This window comes from Schistocerca americana, chromosome 5, assembly GCF_021461395.2.
Source record: "Schistocerca americana isolate TAMUIC-IGC-003095 chromosome 5, iqSchAmer2.1, whole genome shotgun sequence".
Lineage (NCBI taxonomy): Eukaryota > Metazoa > Arthropoda > Insecta > Orthoptera > Acrididae > Schistocerca > Schistocerca americana.
In genome coordinates this window covers 132,598,799-132,619,065 of record NC_060123.1, presented here as the reverse complement: position 1 = coordinate 132,619,065, position 20,267 = coordinate 132,598,799, and the positions used below count along the sequence as shown (strand labels likewise).

At 37.4% G+C, this 20,267-nt stretch overlaps 1 protein-coding gene across 1 annotated transcript in view; it reads right to left on the bottom strand.

Moving 5' to 3' along the window:
* Window positions 1-20,267, bottom strand: part of LOC124616722 (piezo-type mechanosensitive ion channel component) — a 684,203-nt gene that overhangs the window by 8,198 nt on the left and 655,738 nt on the right. The window contains exons 43-45 of the mRNA XM_047145082.1: window positions 17,888-18,069; window positions 11,339-11,605; window positions 6,647-6,869 (exon numbers count right to left, since the gene is read on the bottom strand). Of these exons, the coding sequence (XP_047001038.1) occupies window positions 6,647-6,869; window positions 11,339-11,605; window positions 17,888-18,069 (672 nt within the window). The remainder of the gene's footprint in view (window positions 1-6,646; window positions 6,870-11,338; window positions 11,606-17,887; window positions 18,070-20,267) is intronic.

The following is a 20,267-nucleotide window of genomic DNA, read 5'->3' as shown; positions in this document are numbered from 1 at the left end:
GAAAGTTAAGAGGGAAAAGCAAGTTACTAGTAGTTACTATTTGTTCCGAAAACTAGGACAGCGTATGGCACTTTTATGTGTGCCTATTGGCAGTATTGAAATATCGCCTCCTGTAGATGAGTCATGACCAACTATGCTATGATAGTGTATCGCCAACTAGGTAACTAATTTTTTTGGACTTTTGAGTTATCTGTATGATTCTAGCCCACTTGATGTGCCATGTTTAATGCTACAACTAGGCAATTTAATGCTACAACTGGATACTACTCAGGATTTACTGTAGTGACACAATACACATTTCAACAAAAAATAGATATCTTGAGCTGCCCAGTTGTGCCACAATATGGGCTGCCAATGAGGAGATAACTATAATGCTAGAACTTGATATACTGAGTTATGTAGTTGTAATACTTCAATGTCATAGCCTGTTCATTAATGATGATGATGAAGTCCCATACTCCTTGACGCAGAGTGGGGAGAGATGCGGAAGACCTGCATCGCCATACTAGGCAAGGTCCTAGTGGAGGTGGTTTGCCACTGTCTTCCTCTGACCATAATGGGGATGAATGATGATGATGAAGATAACACAACAACACCCAGTCATCTTGACACGAGTGAAAACCTCTGACCCCGCTGGGAATCGAACGCAGGATTCCGTGCTCGGGAAGCGAGAACACTACCGTGAGACCACGAGCTGCAGACTGTTCATTAATAATACTGTCTAAACTGCCAACAATGTTTGGTGAACATTGCTCTTGTCCAGTTTATGCTGTAAAGAGTGAAGATTGCTCTGTAGGGATTACTGAATTATTGAGCAGCATTCAGGTTCACTATGATCAACAACCATGAATTTTGAATCAATGGCTTCTAGGTTAGGTATTTCCTGAACAGCACATTGCAGCAACAAATTTGTTTGGATTGCGTCCTCCACTGTAATCACTAAAACAGGAAATGTGGTTTACCAATGCAGGAAGGGATTTGAAATATTCTTACAAACAGCTTGCTATCTCACAGCTTCCTCATTTTCCAACCATGTGAAACAATCTCCTTATTTTGATTTTAGGTCATACAATGTAAAATTGAAAGATTTATATCATTGCTTATTAGAGAAAGAATAATTGGTGGGATCAGTTGGTGCTAACAAAACTTGCTGGAGATTAAAGCTGAACTTACAAATGTTGCATCTGCTTGTTTCTCGTCTAGTTTCTTCTCCTCTTGAGTGCTATCTTTTGCTAAAAGTTGAGCATTATAATTAGGTTTAAGTTCATCTTTATTGACCCAATGGTACTCAGGCCATGCATAGATGACAGTGGACTTCTTTAGGATGTGGGAAACTGAGACTGTACATTTCTGAATATACCTTCCTGTAAATGTGGGCTTTGGCTGCTTCAGGACTGTTTCCTGTGGTCAGAAATAGAGATACAAGATGGCAAGTTGTTTGTGCAAAAATTTCAAATTTCTCCCTGCAATGGTAAACAAAATTTCCTGTTTTAGTGATCGCTATGAAGAACACAGTAGAAACAAATAACAAATTTGTTACCTCAATGTGCTTGGCTGCTGTTTACTTAATACCTAACCTAGAAACCATTGATATAAAATGCATGGTTGTTGGTTACAGTGAAATGGAAGGCAACTCAATTCGGCAATTACTACAGACCAAAAGACTATTGTCAGATGCACAAGAAGAAAGGGTGACAAACCTTATGTTGTTAATGAAATAACCCATGAGAAGGATATTGATTGGGAGTATCATCTAATTCACCACTTCACTATTAGGAAAGAAGATGAGAACAGGAAGTCAACTGGACAGCAGAGGATATGCTGGCTGAACTTCACAAAACAGCATCCATGAATAACAGGGTTTTTCAGATGATTTCACTTTGTAGTCAATGATTGAAACAATTCTCGTATGTTTCAACATTAGTATGTATTTCTTCACAAACAAAAGTGTGTACGCTAGCAGTTGACTTATTTTGGCAATCAGAAGTAGGTAACTCACCATCACTGCCAGTGCAAGAAGTAGAGATCTCATTTTTAGTAATAAGAAATTGCTTTTGAAAGGAAAATCAGTACAAACTTAAAAGTACTAACATTTTCAAACTAAATGAACACATCATATCACAATTATTTGTAACACTTTGTGAACAGTGAAAATTTAAAATTCTGAGAATTTTTCAAATGTGTTTCTTTCAACAACAGTTATTTTACGTTATCTAGCTGTTGCACTTCGTGATGATATTATATAAAGTCATACTTTTGCATTTTTTTTCTTTGTTTGGGCACCAACACTGCTGAGACACATGTCTCTGAAGAGTAGTTCTTGAGTAGAGATCAGTGTGAACTCCCTACTGGCATCAAACTGTATAATGTTGTTGTTGTTGTTGTTGTTGTTGTTGTTGTTGTTGATGTCTTCAGTCCAGAGACTGGTTTGATGGAGCTCTTCATGCTACTCTATCCTGTGCAAGGTTCTTCATCTCCCAGTACCTACTAGAACCTACATCCTTCTGAAGCTGCTTAGTGTATTCATCTCTTGGTCTCCCTCTATGATTTTTACCCTCCATGCTGCCCTCCAGTACTAAATTGGTGATCCCTTGATGTCTCAGAAGATGTCCTACCAACCGATCCCTTCTTCTAGTCAAGTTGTGCCACAAATTTCTCTTCTCCTCAATTCTATTCAATACCTCCTCATTAGTCATGCGATCTACCCATCTAATCTTCAGCATTCTTCTGTAGCACCACATTTCGAAAGCTTCTATTGTCTTCTTGTCCAACCTATTTATTGCCCACGTTTCACTTCCATACATGGCTACACTCCATACAAATACTTTCAGAAACGACTTCCTGACACTTAAATCTATACTTGATGTTAACAAATTTCTCTTCTTCAGAAACACTTTCCTTGCCATTACCAGTCTACATTTTATATCCTCTCTACTTCGGCCATCATCAGTTATTTTTCTCCCCAAGTAGCAAAACTCATTTACTACTTTAAGTGTCGCCTTTCCTAATCTAATTCCTTCAGCATCACCCGACTTAATTTGACTACATTACATTATCCTCATTTTGCTTTTGTTCATGTTCATCTTATACCCTCCTTTCAAGACACTGTCCATTCCGTTCAACTGCTATTCCAAGTCCTTTGCTGTCTCTAACAGAATTACAATGTCAGCAGAGAAACCTCAAAGTTTTTATTTCTTCTCCATGGATTTTAATACCTACTCTGATTTTTCTTTTGTTTCCTTTACTGCTTGCTCAATATACAGATTGAATAACATGGGGGTAGGCTATAACCTTGTCTCACTCCCTTCCCAATCACTGCTTCCCTCTCATGCCCCTCGACTCTTATAACCGCCATCTGGTTTCTGTACAAATTGTAAATAGGCTTTCACTCCCGGTGTTTTACCCCTGCCACCTTCAGAATTTGAAAGAGAGTATTCCAGTCAACATTGTCAAATGCTTTCTCTAAGTCTACAAATGCTAGAAATGTAGGTTTGTCTTTCCTTAATCTATCTTCTAAGATAAGTCATAGGGTCAATATTGCCTCACGTGTTCCCATATTTCTATGTAATCCAAACTGATCTTCCCTGAGGTCAGCTTCTACCAGTTTTTCCATCCGTCTGTAAAGAATTTGTGTTAGTATTTTCAGCTGTGACTTATTAAACAGATAGTTCGGTAATTTTCACATCTGTCAACACCTGTTTTCTTTGGGATTGTAATTATTATATTCTTTTTGAAGTCTGAGGGTATTTCACCTGTCTCATACATCTTGCTCACCAGATGGTAGAGTTTTGTCAGGACTGGCTCTCCTAAGGCTGTCAGTAGTTCTAATGGAATGTTGTCTATTCCCGGGGCCTTGTTTCGACTCAGGTCTTTCAGTGCTCTGTCAAACTCTTCATGCAGTATCATATCTCCCATTTCATCTTCATCTACACCCTCTTCCTTTTCGATAATATTGTCCTCAAGTACATCGCCCTTGTATAGACCCTCTATATACTCCTTCCACCTTTCTGCTTTCCCTTCTTTGCTTAGAACTGGGTTTCCATCTGAGCTCTTGATATTCATACAAGTAGTTCTCTTTTCTCCAAAGGTCTCTTTAATTTTCCTGTAGGCTGTATCTATCTTACCCCTAGTGAGATATGCCTCTACACCGTAACATTTGTCCTCTAGCCATCCCTGCTTAAACATTTTGCACTTCCTGTCGATCTCATGTTTGAGACGTTTGTATTCCTTTTTGCCTGCTTCATTTACTGCTTTTTTATATTTTCTCCTTTCATCAATTAAATTCAATATTTCTTGTGTTACCCAAGGATTTCTACTAGCCCTCGTCTTTTTACCTACTTGATCCTCTGCTGCCTTCACTACTTCATCACTCAAAGCTACCCATTCATCTTCTACTGTATTTCTTTCCCCCGTTCCTGTCAATCGTTCCCTTATGCTCCTGCTGAAACTCCCTCCAACCTCCAGTTCTGTCAGTTTATCCAGGTCCCATCTCCTTAAATTCCCACCTTTATGCAGTTTCTTCAGTTTTAATCTACAGTCAGAGTCCACATCTGCCCCTGGGAATGTCTTACAATTTAAAACCTGGTTCCTACATTTCTGTCTTACCATTATATAATCTATCTGAAACCTTCCAGTATCTCCAGGCCTCTTCCACGTATACAACCTTCTTTCATGATTCTTGAACCAAGTTTTAGCTATGATTAAGTTATGCTCTGTGAAAAATTCTACCAGGCAGCTTCCTCTTTCATTTCTTACCCCCATTCCATATTCACCTACCATGTTTCCTTCTCTTCCTTTTCCTACTGTCGAATTCCAGTCACCCATGACTATTAAATTTTCATCTCCCTTCACTACCTGAATAATTTCTTTTAACTCATCATACATTTCATCAATCTCTTCGTCATCTGCAGAGCTAGTTGGCATATAAACTTTTACTACTGTGGTGAGTGTGGGCATCATGTCTTATCTTGGCCACAATAATGCGTTCACTATGCTGTTTGTAGTAGCTTACCCATTATTAAACCTACTCCAGCATTACCCCTATATGATTTTGTATTGACAACCCTGAATTCACCTGACCAGAAGTCTTGTTCCTCCTGGCACTGAACTTCACTAATTCCCACTATACCTAGCTTTAACCGATCCATTTCCCTTTTTAAATTTTCTAACCGACCTGCTCGATTAAAGGATCCGACATTCCACGCTCCAATCCGTAGAACACCAGTTTTCTTTCTCATGATAAGAACATCCTCCTGAGTAGTCCCTGCCCAGAGATCCAAATGGGGGACTATTTTACCCAAGAGGACGCCATCAACATTTAACCATACAGTAAAGCTGCATGCCCTCGGGAAAAATTATGGCTGTAGTTTCCCCTTGCTTCCAGCCATTTGCAGTACCAGCACAGCAAGAATGTTTTGGTTAGTGTTACAGGGCCAGATGAGTCAATCATCCAGACTGTTGCCCCTGCAACTACTGAAAAGGCTGCTGCCCCTCTTCAGGAACCATACGTTTGTCTGGCCTCTCAACAGATACCCCTGTGTTGTGGTTGCAACTACGGTACAGCTATCTGTATCGCTGAGACACGCAGGCCTCCCCACCAATGGCAAGGTCCATGGTATAATACATAACCAAAATCCACAAAAATAATAATAGACAGAAACAATTTCAAATCATCAGTGAAGAGATACTTGGTCAAGCACTGCTTGCATATGGTAAGAAAGTCTCTAGAGAAACAATATTGGAGCACCAAATAAGATTGTTTTTGTAAAGTGTATACAATAACAAAATATTACGTAACATTACCTTTCACTTAACTGATGTGTGTAACAAATTTCAAGAAATGTCTATCATAATTCAGGAATGGTCCAATATATTTTGTAAACTGTACAGTCCTCCATCCACAGGACCAACAAACAAATAAACAAAGTTTACAGCTTCATGTACATGTTCTTAGGCAGTGCTCATGGAGAGCTGCTAATAGAAATAGTTTGAAAAGAAATCGCAAAGTTATTTGAGCAGAAGAAATTGTAACAATTTTTATGTGAATGCTGGACAGCAAAGTGGAAAATGGATTAAACAAATCATTAAAAAAACTTCAATTTACAAATATATTACATAAATCTGAATTCTCAAATATTTGCATGCTTCACATAAGTTCCTGGAATCATAAGAAGAGATTTGAGTGTTAACTCTGAGAATGTGGATAATAAAAGCAGATAAATACTAAACCAAAATTTATTGTGATAGCATAATTTTTAAGTTTTTGATGATAAATCTATAGACATAATTTTTTTTTATACCTTTGCAGTTGTAGGAGAAACACTGTGTCTAGTTACAAGGGAAAGGGGAAGTTAACGAAACTTCAACTGGCATTGTTGACTGATTAAATAGTAGTACCATCTCTTATCTGCCAAATTAATTGGAAATAAAAAAAAGTATTTCACAATAAATAAGTAAGTACTGATTTTACGTACACTACCATTGTTGGCCAAATCAAATGTTTTGTTAATTACATTTGTTTATTTCTATTTGTTCTCCAAATCAGCACGAATTATTATATATTATTAACCACATGAACAGGGTGATACTATGTAAGAGGGGAACGATTGTAAATTTGGAGCAGAAAAACTTGTAGTAAGTTACTCACCCTCCTGCAGAAAGGAATGAAAGTGTCCTTGGAAACACTTTATCATTGAATGTATAAATGACAAGACTGTCACAGTCTGAATATGGTAGATATTGGAGATATAGCTTGTGGTTGATATCACTGCAGTTCTCTGTCATTTCCCACCATTGCTGCGTGCTCTGAAGGTCCGTAAACTGTCCGTGGTAGAGATTCATGAAAACAGTTCGGTACGATCGCTCGTCCTCTGCTCATGAAAATCAAATTAAATTTTATCAAAGTTATTATTTGCAAAATTTGAAGCGATAAAATAAGAATATCCTGAATGGAAAGAACAAAAAAAATTACTTAATTATTGCACACGATATACAATATTACAAGTAATGAGACACCATAATCCAACTGGCTGTAATGGATGTTTGGCTGAATATTAGGTGCTTCCTTGATCTAATACTGTGCTAAATTATGGATCCTTATGAATACTTCCATGGAAAGCAGCTTTTCTTACAGCAGAAAATTCTACAGTTTTCTTACTGGATCTAAACAATATGGAAAGTTCTGGAGGCTAAGCTCATAGTTTTGGGTGGAGTATGGGAAGCACAATTTTTTGTTTTGTTTCATATTGTGAATATGGTCTAAATCGTTAGCCCTCATTAATTCCAGTCTCTTGTAGAGCAAGATTAAAGTAAAACTGTCTTCAACTTTAAGGTTATTTCGAATACTGAAATGCTTTGCTAAGAATGGTCCAACTGGAGGTGATATGCTCTTGCCCTCTTCCGGTCCTTGAACTGGCATAACCAACCAATTACAGAGAGCCTACAGTTCAATATGTTCTATCTTTGGAATGTTTCTACAGTTGGTACCATCCAGGGAATGCACTAAATTTTCCTGAAGAATAAACATATGAATAAAATAAAAGGAATTTGCGGTAACTTCCATGGAACCAAACTGCTGAGGTCATCGGTCCCTAGGCTTACACAATACTTAATCTAACTTAAACTAACTTATGCTAAGGACAACACACACACCCATGTCCAAGGGAGGACTCGAACATCGAACAGGGGAAGCCATGCAAACCGTGGCAAGATGCCTTAGACTGCACGGCAAAATGTAAGAATTATTATGAGAATGAAGTATTACAATACAATAATTTAAAAATATTGTGACTCCTCAATATACTATACACATATGTACTGTACAATAAACGTATGACTCTTATTGAGAAATCCAATTGTAATTTTACTACTACTATCACTCCCTTGTATCCCCTAATTTGATAAGAAACATTCATGCAGTAACCTTCTATGGACATGGGTAGATGAATGAACACAATAAAAATAAAATAAATAAAAACAATAATCAGGTTTTGAACAAGTGGCGCAAATTTAAAAACCTTGACACTAACCACCAAACCACCATTTCACCGAGGACATTGCATGGTAAATGGCACATAAAGTACCTCAAAAACTTTGACCATCATTTTTTTCAGAAATTGTCGAGTATGTATGGGTAAGCCGAGACATATGTTCATTTATTTTGACTCCTCTTCCACTGAATGAAGTTCCAGGGAAATCGAATAATGGCACTTGTCGTGTTTTCCTCATAAGTATCGAATCCTCGACCTCTGGAGTTATAATCTGCCACTTATCCACTGAGCAACTGAAGCCATACCTCACAAGATTATACTTTAAGAAATTAATAGAAAGTATAGTAGTTGTTGTTGTGGTCTTCAGTCCTGAGACTGGTTTGATGCAGCTCTCCATGCTACTCTCTCCTGTGCAAGCTTCTTCATCTCCCAGTACCTACTGCAACCTACATCCTTCTGAATCTGCTTAGTGTATTCATCTCTTGGTCTCCCTCTACCATTTTTACCCTCCACGCTGCCCTCCAATACCAAATTGGTGATCCCTCGATGTCTCAGAACATGTCCTACCAACCGATCCCTTCTTCTAGTCAAGTTGTGCCACAAGCTCCTCTTCTCCCCTATTTTATTCAATACCTCCTCATTATCTATGTGATCTACCCATCTGATCTTCAGCATTCTTCTGTAGCACCACATTTCAAAAGCAAACTGCCATCTGCTTTCTGTACAAATTGTAAATAGCCTTTCGCTCCCTGTATTTTACCCCTGCCACCTTTATAATTTGAAAGAGAGTATTCCAGTCAACATTGTCAAAAGCTTTCTCTAAGTCTACAAATGCTAGAAATGTAGGTTTGCCTTTCCTTAATCTTTCTTCTAAGATAAGTTGTAAGGTCAGTATTGCCTCACGTGTTCTAGTGTTTCTACGGAATCCAAACTGATCTTCCCCGAGGTTGGCTTCTACTAGTTTTTCCACTCGTCTGTAAAGAATTCGTGTTAGTATTTTGCAGCTGTGACTTATTAAACTGATTGTTCGGTAATTTTCACATCTGTCAACACCTGCTTTCTTTGGGATTGGAATTATTATATTCTTCTTGAAGTCTGAGGGTATTTCGCCTGTTTCATACATCTTGCTCACCAGATGGTAGAGTTTCGTCAGTAGTTCCAATGGAATGTTGTCTACTCCGGGGGCCTTGTTTCGACTCAGGTCTTTCAGTGCTCTGTCAAACTCTTCACGCAGTATCGTATCTCCCATTTCATCTTCATCTACATCCTCTTCCATTTCCATAATATTGTCCCCAAGTACATCGCCCTTGTATAGACCCTCTATATACTCCTTCCACCTTTCTGCTTTCCCTTCTTTGCTTAGAACTGGGTTTCCATCTGAGCTCTTGATATTCATACAAGTCGTTCTCTTATCTCCAAAGGTCTCTTTAATTTTCCTGTAGGCAGTATCTAAGCCTCTACATCCTTACATTTGTCCTCTAGCCATCCCTGCTTAGCCATTTTGCAATTCCTGTCGATCTCACTTTTGAGACGTTTGTATTCCTTTTTGCCTGCTTCATTTACTGCATTTTTATATTTTCTCCTTTCATCAATTAAATTCAATATTTCTTGTGTTACCCAAGGATTTCTACTAGCCCTCGTCTTTTTATCTACTTGATCCTCTGCTGCCTTCACTACTTCATCCCTCAAAGCTACCCATTCTTCTAGTTAACAGACATAATTTCCTTGATCACGATATTCTACCAGCACAGTAAACATGTGGCAAATGATTTTTTTCTGAAACTCCAGTACCTGAAATATGCTACTCGAGTTGAGTCTCATGAAAGATTCAAAATAAGTACAACATTCCTTTTTTTCAGACAATGATATCTGTGGGATAGGATGACATTTGTTTTGGAAAAGATCACCAGAACATTTCATGTTCTATGAATAATTTCTTTATTTATGACACACAGAGAAACATTTTTAAGTATAGATATAAAACTACAGCTTTTTTACAAATTATAATCTACACAGTACAATTTTTGACACTCAGAAAGAGCAAGTAATTAATATTGATCCTCGGGAAATCAAATTGTGCTTCAGAAAATGACAAAGTATGTCATAAAAAGCTACACCAAGACAACAGCTGTTATAATGGCAGACCCATAATGCTAGGTCAAATGAAAAAATGCAAGCTGGTGATGATTGCACTATACGGATGGAAACAACACACCATCCCTCTGGTACAGATAATGGAAATAATGTGTTGTATACAGCGATATCGGGAGGTGGGGCAGCTTTCAGAGGCTAGTAAGATGTAATGGAAGAGAAGAATAGAATAGAAGAGTGAATGTTCATAAACTATTTGTTCTGTGAATAAAACGGAATTAGATGCTTATTTGGAGGAGGAATTGGGCAGGGGGAGAGCATAAGATGGTGTGCATTACTGTTACATTTTAGTATTGCCAAATCTAACTTTATCCAGATTTTCATGCTTAATATTGAACTTATATCTCATACCCTAAACATCAGAAGGTGTGTGGGCGCCATTCAGACACCGATCTCATATAAAACAATCACAATAGCAATGAGCCTGCTTTGTCCTAATGTATACTTTTGTAGTATTGATATTATCACAATAATTGCACACATAATGGAAAATCCAGGATGGAATAATTAAAAAATGGAAACGATAGATCTACCCATCACATAGAGAAGGTATGGAGTCACAGACAGACACAGTGAAAAAGGATTCTAGAAATACTGTGTAAGAGTTGTGTTTGTGAGACTGTGTGTGAGTTTTTTACATCTGATCATAGACTAAGAATGAAAGTTGAGCATTTCTAGAATTCTTTTCCACTGTGCCTATCTTTGACTCAATGCCTCCTTATGTGATGGGTAACAATCTATCCCTTCCATTTTGTTGTAATTACACAGCATTACCTATGGGTGTTCTGTCCTTGTCCAGCATGTGTTGCATAGGGTTGCCTGACCAATGAAAGTAAGATGATTCAGTAATAGCCTTAGTGAGATACGCACTTTGTTGTTACAAGTATCAAAATATCTAAAATGTAAGTAGTACACTCAGCTGTTTTAGATCTGGGCTTTTCAAGTACACAAAACAGATCCAAGCACAATTATTACTTCTTATAAAATGTAGTACATAGTACTGTGCTGCATAATTAATTATCTCAATTTTTGAACAAGTCTGTCAGGTTCACAAATTGTAAGTTTGTGACTGACAATTTTGACACTTCAATCATTAGTATAACTGTCACAGTTCAGATATGTTTCCTTCTGTTATAGTACTTGAAAAAAAAATTAAAAACATTTATGAAAGGTGAAAAAATATTAAGAGTTATACATACCATTCCCATACATAAATTGCGTCACAGGCGTAGCTGTCTCCCTATTTGTAACTTTTAAAAATTTTGGAAGCACATCATGCAACACAACATAATTTTCTCCTTTGTCTCCTTTCAGCAGCTTTAGCAACTTATCAAGTTCTGGATTTCTGACATTATTTACTCGCCCCTGAATAACCCAATCCTTTGAGTCAGTGATAATTCCACTTGTTGAAGGATCATTTGTGTTTCTTTTCACAGTCCACAGTAACTTTATAACAATATCACGCTCTGAAACAAGAAAAGGAGTATTTACAGCTTAAAAATATGTTGTTTATATTAACTAATTAGTTCCTATTCACAATTAATGAAACATTATATTTCAGAAACAACAGTAACCAACTGCAGGTGGAGATTTGTCTTCAGATTCCAGTCAAGGGCAGAACATGAAATTACAAAAGAAATTTGTCCTATATCCTTTTCAGGCTTTGTAATGGGGGTTTCTATTCACCTTCCTGCCACTTACGAGACACAAAGAGACAGCAATTCTAAGACATAATTACAAGGCGACAGAATGGTTAGTCAATACTTAGCCTCAGTAGCCAAAGTTCCAAGTGCCTGTCATAATACGTATAACAGTAAAAAAAAGTATGCTAGTTTGTGGACTTATTACTGCTTTCTTAAGGAGAATTATTACATTACTACTTTTTTATCTTAATATTTCTCTTTGTTTTTGATTTCTCCTTCTTCTTTATCACTTTCCTCCTATCTCTTAATTGCTCTGTTCATTTCACTTCTCTTTTCTCTATCCCTTAACCCATCTTTACTTCTCATACTGTTCAATCTCTCTGGACTGAAGCTGCCACCATGCTTAACTATGTACTATTGTACTCTGATGGCTTCACCATCATTTTGTCTCCATTCATCCTCACATGAGGGGGGTGTCCCTTTCATCCAGCTGTCTGAATGGCCAGACCTTCCTTTCTAATTTTCCACAACTGGAGATGAACAAATATGCATCTGACACACTTCATAAGAGCTACAAATTGACTATGGTACAATAAACAAAATTATGATTGTAAATAAATAAATTTAATAATGCTCTAGATGCAAACTGCAGTAATTTCTATAAAATAAAGCTTTTTCTGTCTATGGTGAAAATTTCTCCACAAATTTTCCAAATTCCCAAGACTACATGCACTTTAATTAATCTCACTGGACTGAAGATGATACTGTACTGCCCTCCTCACTGGCTGTTAACAGTACTCCCACTCCAGGCAACTAGCATTAAAGAAATGTGTCCCAGTTTGCAGAGGTGGTGAAGATATAGTTAGACAGCATTCAGCTGAAGGCCACCTTCACTGACATTAAGCAACACTAAAGGCCACAGACTACATGTACAGACACCTTAGCAAAAGAGCACAGAAACCACATAACCTGATACAAAGTTCTTTGGACTATACAGATGCCAGTAATGTGCTAGGTGAAGACTGAATGAAGGAATTCAATTACACAGAGTGTACTGAACCACAAGGTACCAGCCCATGGGACAAAAGGGACAGGTCACAGCGAACCCTTTTTACATGGCTGGTATCGCCATTTTGTGGCTATAGTGCAAGATAGTGGCACCCACCAAACCGAATGAGGCATTGCCTGTTTGTGAATGACATCTGTATGTTCTGTTCGAGGTGACAGCAGTTAGCTGTCACTATAAGTGCGAGGTAGTAAGTGCCCATAACAAAGTGACTCTACAATGTTAACGGAGCTGAATCTGTTCATCCTTATCAAATCTCAAACTACCTGGGGGATGACATGGTGGCACTCTGAGCATTTAAGGGTTCAAAGGTGACCCCTCTACCTTTTGACTACAAAAAATAGGACTGTTGCCAACTTACATGAAGGGGTAGGGGCAAAGCCTACCTGCTGTGACATAGGAAACAGACCACATCTTTTGCTAGAAACAGACCTGGCTTTTACCAACAGAAGTTACATATTCTGATTCAGTCTCAAGTGTCAGAAAGTAGTCCTCATTGTGTTATAAGAGGAAAGAATCATTTAAAATTTGAAGAGTCTGTAATGGTTGTTGCCATTTTGAGTAAATTAAAAACTTCACTGAAAATGACAGCAAGGGAAATATATTTCCATATTTTGGGTCCTCATTACTTTACGAATAATTACAATAATATCTTCTCTCTTGGGACTTTTGTTAATGGATTGAATCACAATGGAAATTGAAGAAATTTGAAGTAAACTGACAGCAAAAATATAAACACATCGGTGGGTTTTTCAGTGTCAACAGTTTCTGAATTTGTAGTCAGCAGGCATACTCAAATGTGTCCCGATCCTTGAGATTACAATCAGTTTTGGATCATGATGCAGCAGGAACAAAAATTTTGCTGATTACAAAGAGTGAAAATGAAATACTAACAAAACTGTTAGTTCTGGAAGAGTGTAGGTACACTTTCTGAATAATGATTTGTTAGTAATTTAGAATGCTCTACAGAAAAGTCAAACTTGAGCATGTAGTGCCTTGAGAATTTCGGTGTAAGTTCTAGAGACACTGAGTTTCCACCATCTCGAACACCTGATATTTTAAGTACGAGGGTGAGAGAGTGGAGGTGTGTCTACCTCATTGCCGGTTTCTGTGTGTGTGCAGGATGGACGTGTATCGGGAGAATATTGCAATAGTGACGGTTGATTGGCATGGGCAAGTGTTTGCTGCTCGTGCCATAGAAACTGTATGTCCAGTACAAGGAGCAAGCATGCTTTATTCCTTGATGGTGTAATGACTATATTTGTTGTGAACAAATGAATTATGTATTGAACTAAAGACACTTACATTTTGATTTTCTGGTGTTGGACTTGCTAGAAGCAAGAACTGGTTTTATAGTGGTTATTAAACCAAGCATATTGTAATTGTATCTGTTAGTATCTAATGGTCCAAGATGGAGTTGACGTGTGAGAGTTGAATGATTATGTGAAACTTGTGAAGTTATTTTGTTGTGGAGATGAAAATATAACAGAGTTGAACAAAAAGTATCCTGAGAGTACAGAATAATTCAAGAGTAGAAAACAAGTCTATTTTGAAATTCCTTTAACCAGCTATAGTCTTTGGGGAAGAAGAGTTTGTGAAGATCGACGTAGCCATCTGACCCGAGGAGAAGATCGGCTGCACACAATACGTAAGTCAACTGCGAGAGACGTGAGAGTCTTGCACCCCAGTACCACACTGTCTCGTGTCGTCAGAAACGATTAGAAGCTCACTAGTGGAGTTGATAATTAGTTAAATGCAGCAAACTGACACTGAAGATGACCTTTCAAACAATATATTAAGATGAAATAAAGAGTATTGGCATGAGAAAACACATCTTTTGTAGCCACGTAAAAAGAAGGTTTCTGTTATAGTGATTCTTTAAAAAAGTATTGGATCTTAAATGCATGCTAAAAAAGATGATCTTCTTTGTGCCAGCCATGCCAGACTCTGTTTTAGGAATAATATATATTAACTTTGCAATGCCAACTTTGAACACACAGACCTATGTATATAAAGCATTAACCATATTGTTAAATTCATTCTGATGTCCTAGTTAGTGTGAGGATACATTCAATAAATGAAATGTATTTCCAAAGTCTTTACCTAAAGTTAGATACTTAAGAAGTTGGTTTTTAAAATGAAACAATAAGTTCAGTCAGTCACTATTTAACTTATCTCCATGATATGATTCGAAGACTTAAACCTTCATAATGAGGCGGATCTCTGTGGATTAATATGATATGTGAGATGTGTTACAACTTTGGTGTATAATAATAATAAACATCAAATGAGTTGTTGGAAATATACAAAAACAGCGAAGTTTACAATTCTTGATACATAACACAACAATACATTATTCTGAATACATCACTGACTATCATGTGACAAGATCACAAATATATGGTTTTCTGAATGCTATTTACATTTTTTCCTCCAAAGCACTTCTTATTCTGCATGTACACATGATATTTTTCTAATGTATATAAAGGGTTTTGTAAACCTTTGGCACTGTCTAGTAGACAAAAACAAAAACACTATTTCAGAACACGGCTATATGGAATTATTTGACTGCAAATGTGCAAATAAAATAACTAAAATAGAATGCCTCCAGTGGTCACACTCATTTCTCTGTCGTAATACATCACATGAAAACTGACACAGTTTGTAAACAAAGACAGAGTCTAAAAGCTGAGAGATGTTAAGAACATATGAAAAACAGAAATATTATACAAAGAACATATAACAAAACAAAACCATTATTTCAGAGTAAGTCTTAAAGTATTGTGGAGATCTTTGGTTGAGTAGATGAATAGATATATTTGAATAAATATTTCAATTGGTACATGAATCCTTTTCTGTGAAGCTTAAGCTATATAAACTTTGTACTCATTTATGTAATCAGGTGACATATTGAAAACATTAAGTGTAATAATTCTGCTGTCCACAGTGATAAAGTTACACGTTTAACAATTTACGTTGGGATTCAGAGAGAGAGGATGAAAGGAGTGATAGAAGGAGCGCAAAGCTCTGGTTGTGCCAAAGCTGTGGGTCTGTTAGACTTACATCTATTACATTGTCTAAGTAAATGTTGAAATAATACAATGATGAGGAATTAAGGATAGTCAGGTAAATAAACTCTTAATAATATAAACAGATACAAATTACGTATTATCAGGCCGACATGGGGTACAAACTGTTGGCTTTTGGGTAGATCTGTTGAGTTTTGCGAGTTATGCCAGAGCTGCGTGTTGTTAAGATTACAACTGTTATATGTTGTAAGTAGGTATAGGTTGAAATACTAATTGATACTGCTTTAAAATAATATGCAGATAAAATACAATTTGTAATATAAACTGATATATATACTCTCAAGCTGAAGGAGGGTACAAAACTGATGGCATTTTTGTGAGTAGGACCATTCCATTGTTCATATGGGAAATTCATGGAAACATAACTAATTAACATAAATCCACCTGGTGATGGAGTTTTAAATCTTTGAAGTGCATTGCAGAACTAAATTAATAGTGACTGGTAACAGTAAGCTTGTTGTTTCACTTGATATCAGTAGCACTCAAGGCAAAGCCTAAGCCAAAATGTTTGCATTTAAAGTTGTTTTTTTTTTTTTTTTGCATGTTACATGTATCTTGAACTTGGTGATACACTAGCAGGTGAAACACGTCAAAGATAATATATTTTCTCTATGAAATGATGACTATATGAAAACTGTTTGTATAAAATTGTGATCTGTATTAATAAATCAAACTAGCTGCAAAGGTCCACCCTCCTCATCACCCTGGCCTGGAACAGCCGTACCTTTTGTCAGGACTTTGACTATGTATAATTGCATCTGAAAATGAGGAATACTCTACATAAAAGCCTTCTCACCCCTCCCAAAATGGTATTCTATTGCCCATCCAATCTAAAAAAACATTCTAGTCTATCCTATAATGCCACCCAAATAAATGAGCAATTCCAAACTATGACCAAGTGGCAGAATGTGCTGCTCTGAGCACGTCGTGCTGATCTCATTGGGTGCTTCGCAATCTATGCCATTTAGATCTACGTCTCCCACCCTAACATCAGCTTCTCTGAAGTATAGATGGGAATTTTCCTCACAAAACATCAAACAATCCTGCAATCTCCCTGGCCTCTCTATCTCTGCTACCACATCTCCCACACCCATTTCCATGCCTGATCTCATGACCCTTACTTGCTTACTTGACTCATCCTTCAACCACACCCTCCTCTCCACAGTCTCCTCCTTCCTTTATTATATTTTCCAATGCCAGTTCGCTCCTCCATTTCATTGTGCACAATACCAACAATTCACAAAAGTGACTCTGCAGGTATCACATTCCTGTCCTCTGCAGTTGCCGCTGCTTTCTTTGAGCTGTTGTACACCTACCCCAGCACTCCCTCCTGATCTGCAATTATTTTCTCCCCTCACCCATTTCACCTGTCATACCTGTCACCCTAGTGAAACTGCAATGTCAGAAAAACCTAGCCGTGCAGATGTGAGTGTGTATGTGTGTATGTATGTATGTGTATGTGTATCCTGTTAACTGTGTAGAATAATTTTTAAGAAAGGTCTGCAACATTCTTGGTCTCATTTATACACTTATCGATAATTTGATGCATCAGCTATACACTGAGTTGCTACCTTCATTCCTTCCATTATCTATATTTTACTAAGGACATCACCTCACCATATTTACAGTGCACGTCCAAATAAATTCACAGAAATCTTACAAACAACTACTAAGAGATTAAACTCACTGACATATTAAAACTTAACAATGAACTGGGAATTTAACCAAATCTCACCACCTTATTTCCGAATGACTCATGAAGGACTCTCAGTTCCAAAACTTCTTAAGCTTTCTACTAGCAACATTTAAGTGAAAACAGTCACATGCCACAAAGACAAATAAATAATTTGTTGAGCAATGACCTATAAATTACATGTAAGTAATCAAATATCATGACAACAATTTTAAAATGAAAACTGCAGATATATTGGAAAAAAGTCTGAAGCTCACCTTCTGAAACTTCATCAATGAGTCGCTGCTGATCTGGAGGCGAAATTCCCCATACACTTGTAGAATTTCTGTTTAATACAGCAACTGCAATATCATCGTAATTGTAAGCTGATAAAAATGTCTGAGCCGAACGATCTTTCTTGTATATGTTTACAATCTGCATGTACTCTTTTTCTTGCAACCTAGGAGATAAGACACATTACATGATTTAATATTTAATTGTATGGAACCATATTTATGAGCATAAGCTACAACCAATTTAGAAATTAATTAATTCATTCATCCATCCATCCATCCATCATATTTTGTAGTTCCCAGGAGAGCCCTCAGGAATGTGGAACAAGTCATAGTATACATAAAAAACAGACAAAGTAATCATGGAAACTTACCTGTATTGACAGTAATCTACCACTCTAGGGCTTACTACTTAATGTTATTCGTGTTTATGCCAGCTAAATTCAGTCAAGTAAATCTGAAAGAAAGCTATCACTTTGAAAGAAACTACTGCAGCCTTAACTACACTAAGTGGCAGCTTTGTGTATCCTACTGTTAGATTAATATTTACAATGGTATTTTTTCAAGAAAATGTTTACCTATGTCTGTCAATGCTGAATCCTATTTACAGTACATTACTACTTGTCACACAGCTTTACAGCAAACACTCCTACCTACTATGTAGTTAGCAGAACTTTTCTATTCCTTAATCTAGATAGTCTGATAATAAGTAGAACAAGTTACTAATGAGAGTTCCATGGCATGGAAGAAATGCAGCCAGCTTGGCCTCTTCCGCTGATTCACTATTGGCAAGACAGGGCATGTGCAGAAGAGGCATGGACTGAAACCAGTGTTCCGGTCTGCCTGGAAGATAAGGGGTACATTAGGCCTCGTTAAAGATAACACAGGACTCTGAATTTCTGGCACGTATGGTGTTCTGTGTGAATGTGGTGGCATTTACATAGGTCAAACCATTCACAATGTTGCTAAGTGTTGTGCAGAGCATTCTACTCATAAAATATCAAACAAAGGGAACTTGAGAAGTTGGCCATGGCTGAACATTGCCTAGAAAACAGGCATAAAACTAAGTTTGAATAAATGAGAGTTTTGGCTCAAACAACATTGCAGTGGTAGTCTTTTATCAAAGAAGCAGCCAAAGTCAGAATAAACAGCAACAATTTTAACAGAGACCAGGGTGACACACTTAGCAGGGCATGGGGTCCGGCTTTGGACATTGAGCAACAGCAAAGATAAACACTTGATGTTGTAGGGACATGGGAGTGGCATTTTCCAATGTGGCACCAGCCACATGGACAAGGAATGTCATTCAATTCCGTGGTACGGCAGAGCTGCTAGGAGCTGCCCAACTTGCCTTCCGCACATGTTCTACTCTGGCCCTATCTGGAAGGTTCCAGACGTTGCCATTACTTCTATGTACACAGAACACCATGCCCGTCATGACGGTCAGTGATTTCAACTCCTGATGATGATAGCAGAGACAGCCTTCGAAAGCTCGAGTGTTTTATTCAAAATGATGTGGCTTGTAAACCGAGTAGGTTTTAATTGATTACACTTAGATATTTAATTTCTGTGACTGAGTAAAGGACCACACCACTGATAATATATTTGAAAATTAAAGGTTTATTTTTGCTACTCACCTCAATTAACTTACATTTTTCTACATTTAGAGCAAGCTGCCATTCATCACATCAAATATAAATTCTGTCTTAAGTCATCATGTATCCTCCTACAGTCGCACCATGATGATAATTTCCCATACACTACAGTGTCATCAGCGAACAGTCACAGATTGCTGCTTACTCAGTATATCAGATAATTTATGTATATAATAAACAAGTGATCCTATCACGTTTGTTTGGGGTACTCTCGATGACACACTCATCCCTGATGAACACTTGCCATCTAAGACAACATACTAGTTTTTGTTGCTTAAGAAGTCTTCAAGCCACTCACATTTCTGGAATCCTATTCCTTAAACTCTGAGCTTCGTTAAGAGTCTGTAATGAGGCACTGTGTCAAATTCTTTCTGGAAATCTAGGAATATGGAAACTGCTTCTTGCCCTTTGTCTACGATTTGCAGGACATCATATGGCAAACCAAGTTTCCCCACGAGTGATGCTTTCCCAATCCATGCAGATTTATGGATGGAAGCTTCTCTGTGCAAAGGAAATTATATTCAAATTTAGGACATGTCTAACAATTCTGCAGCAAACTGATGTTAATTATACTGGTCTGTAATTTTGCGGGTCTGCTCTTTTACCCTTCTTTCACCAGGACACACCTGTGTTCCTTTCCATTCACTTGGGGGCTTTGGAACAAAATATTATTCATTACAAATAAAAGGCAAGAAGAGAGAAAAATCTGA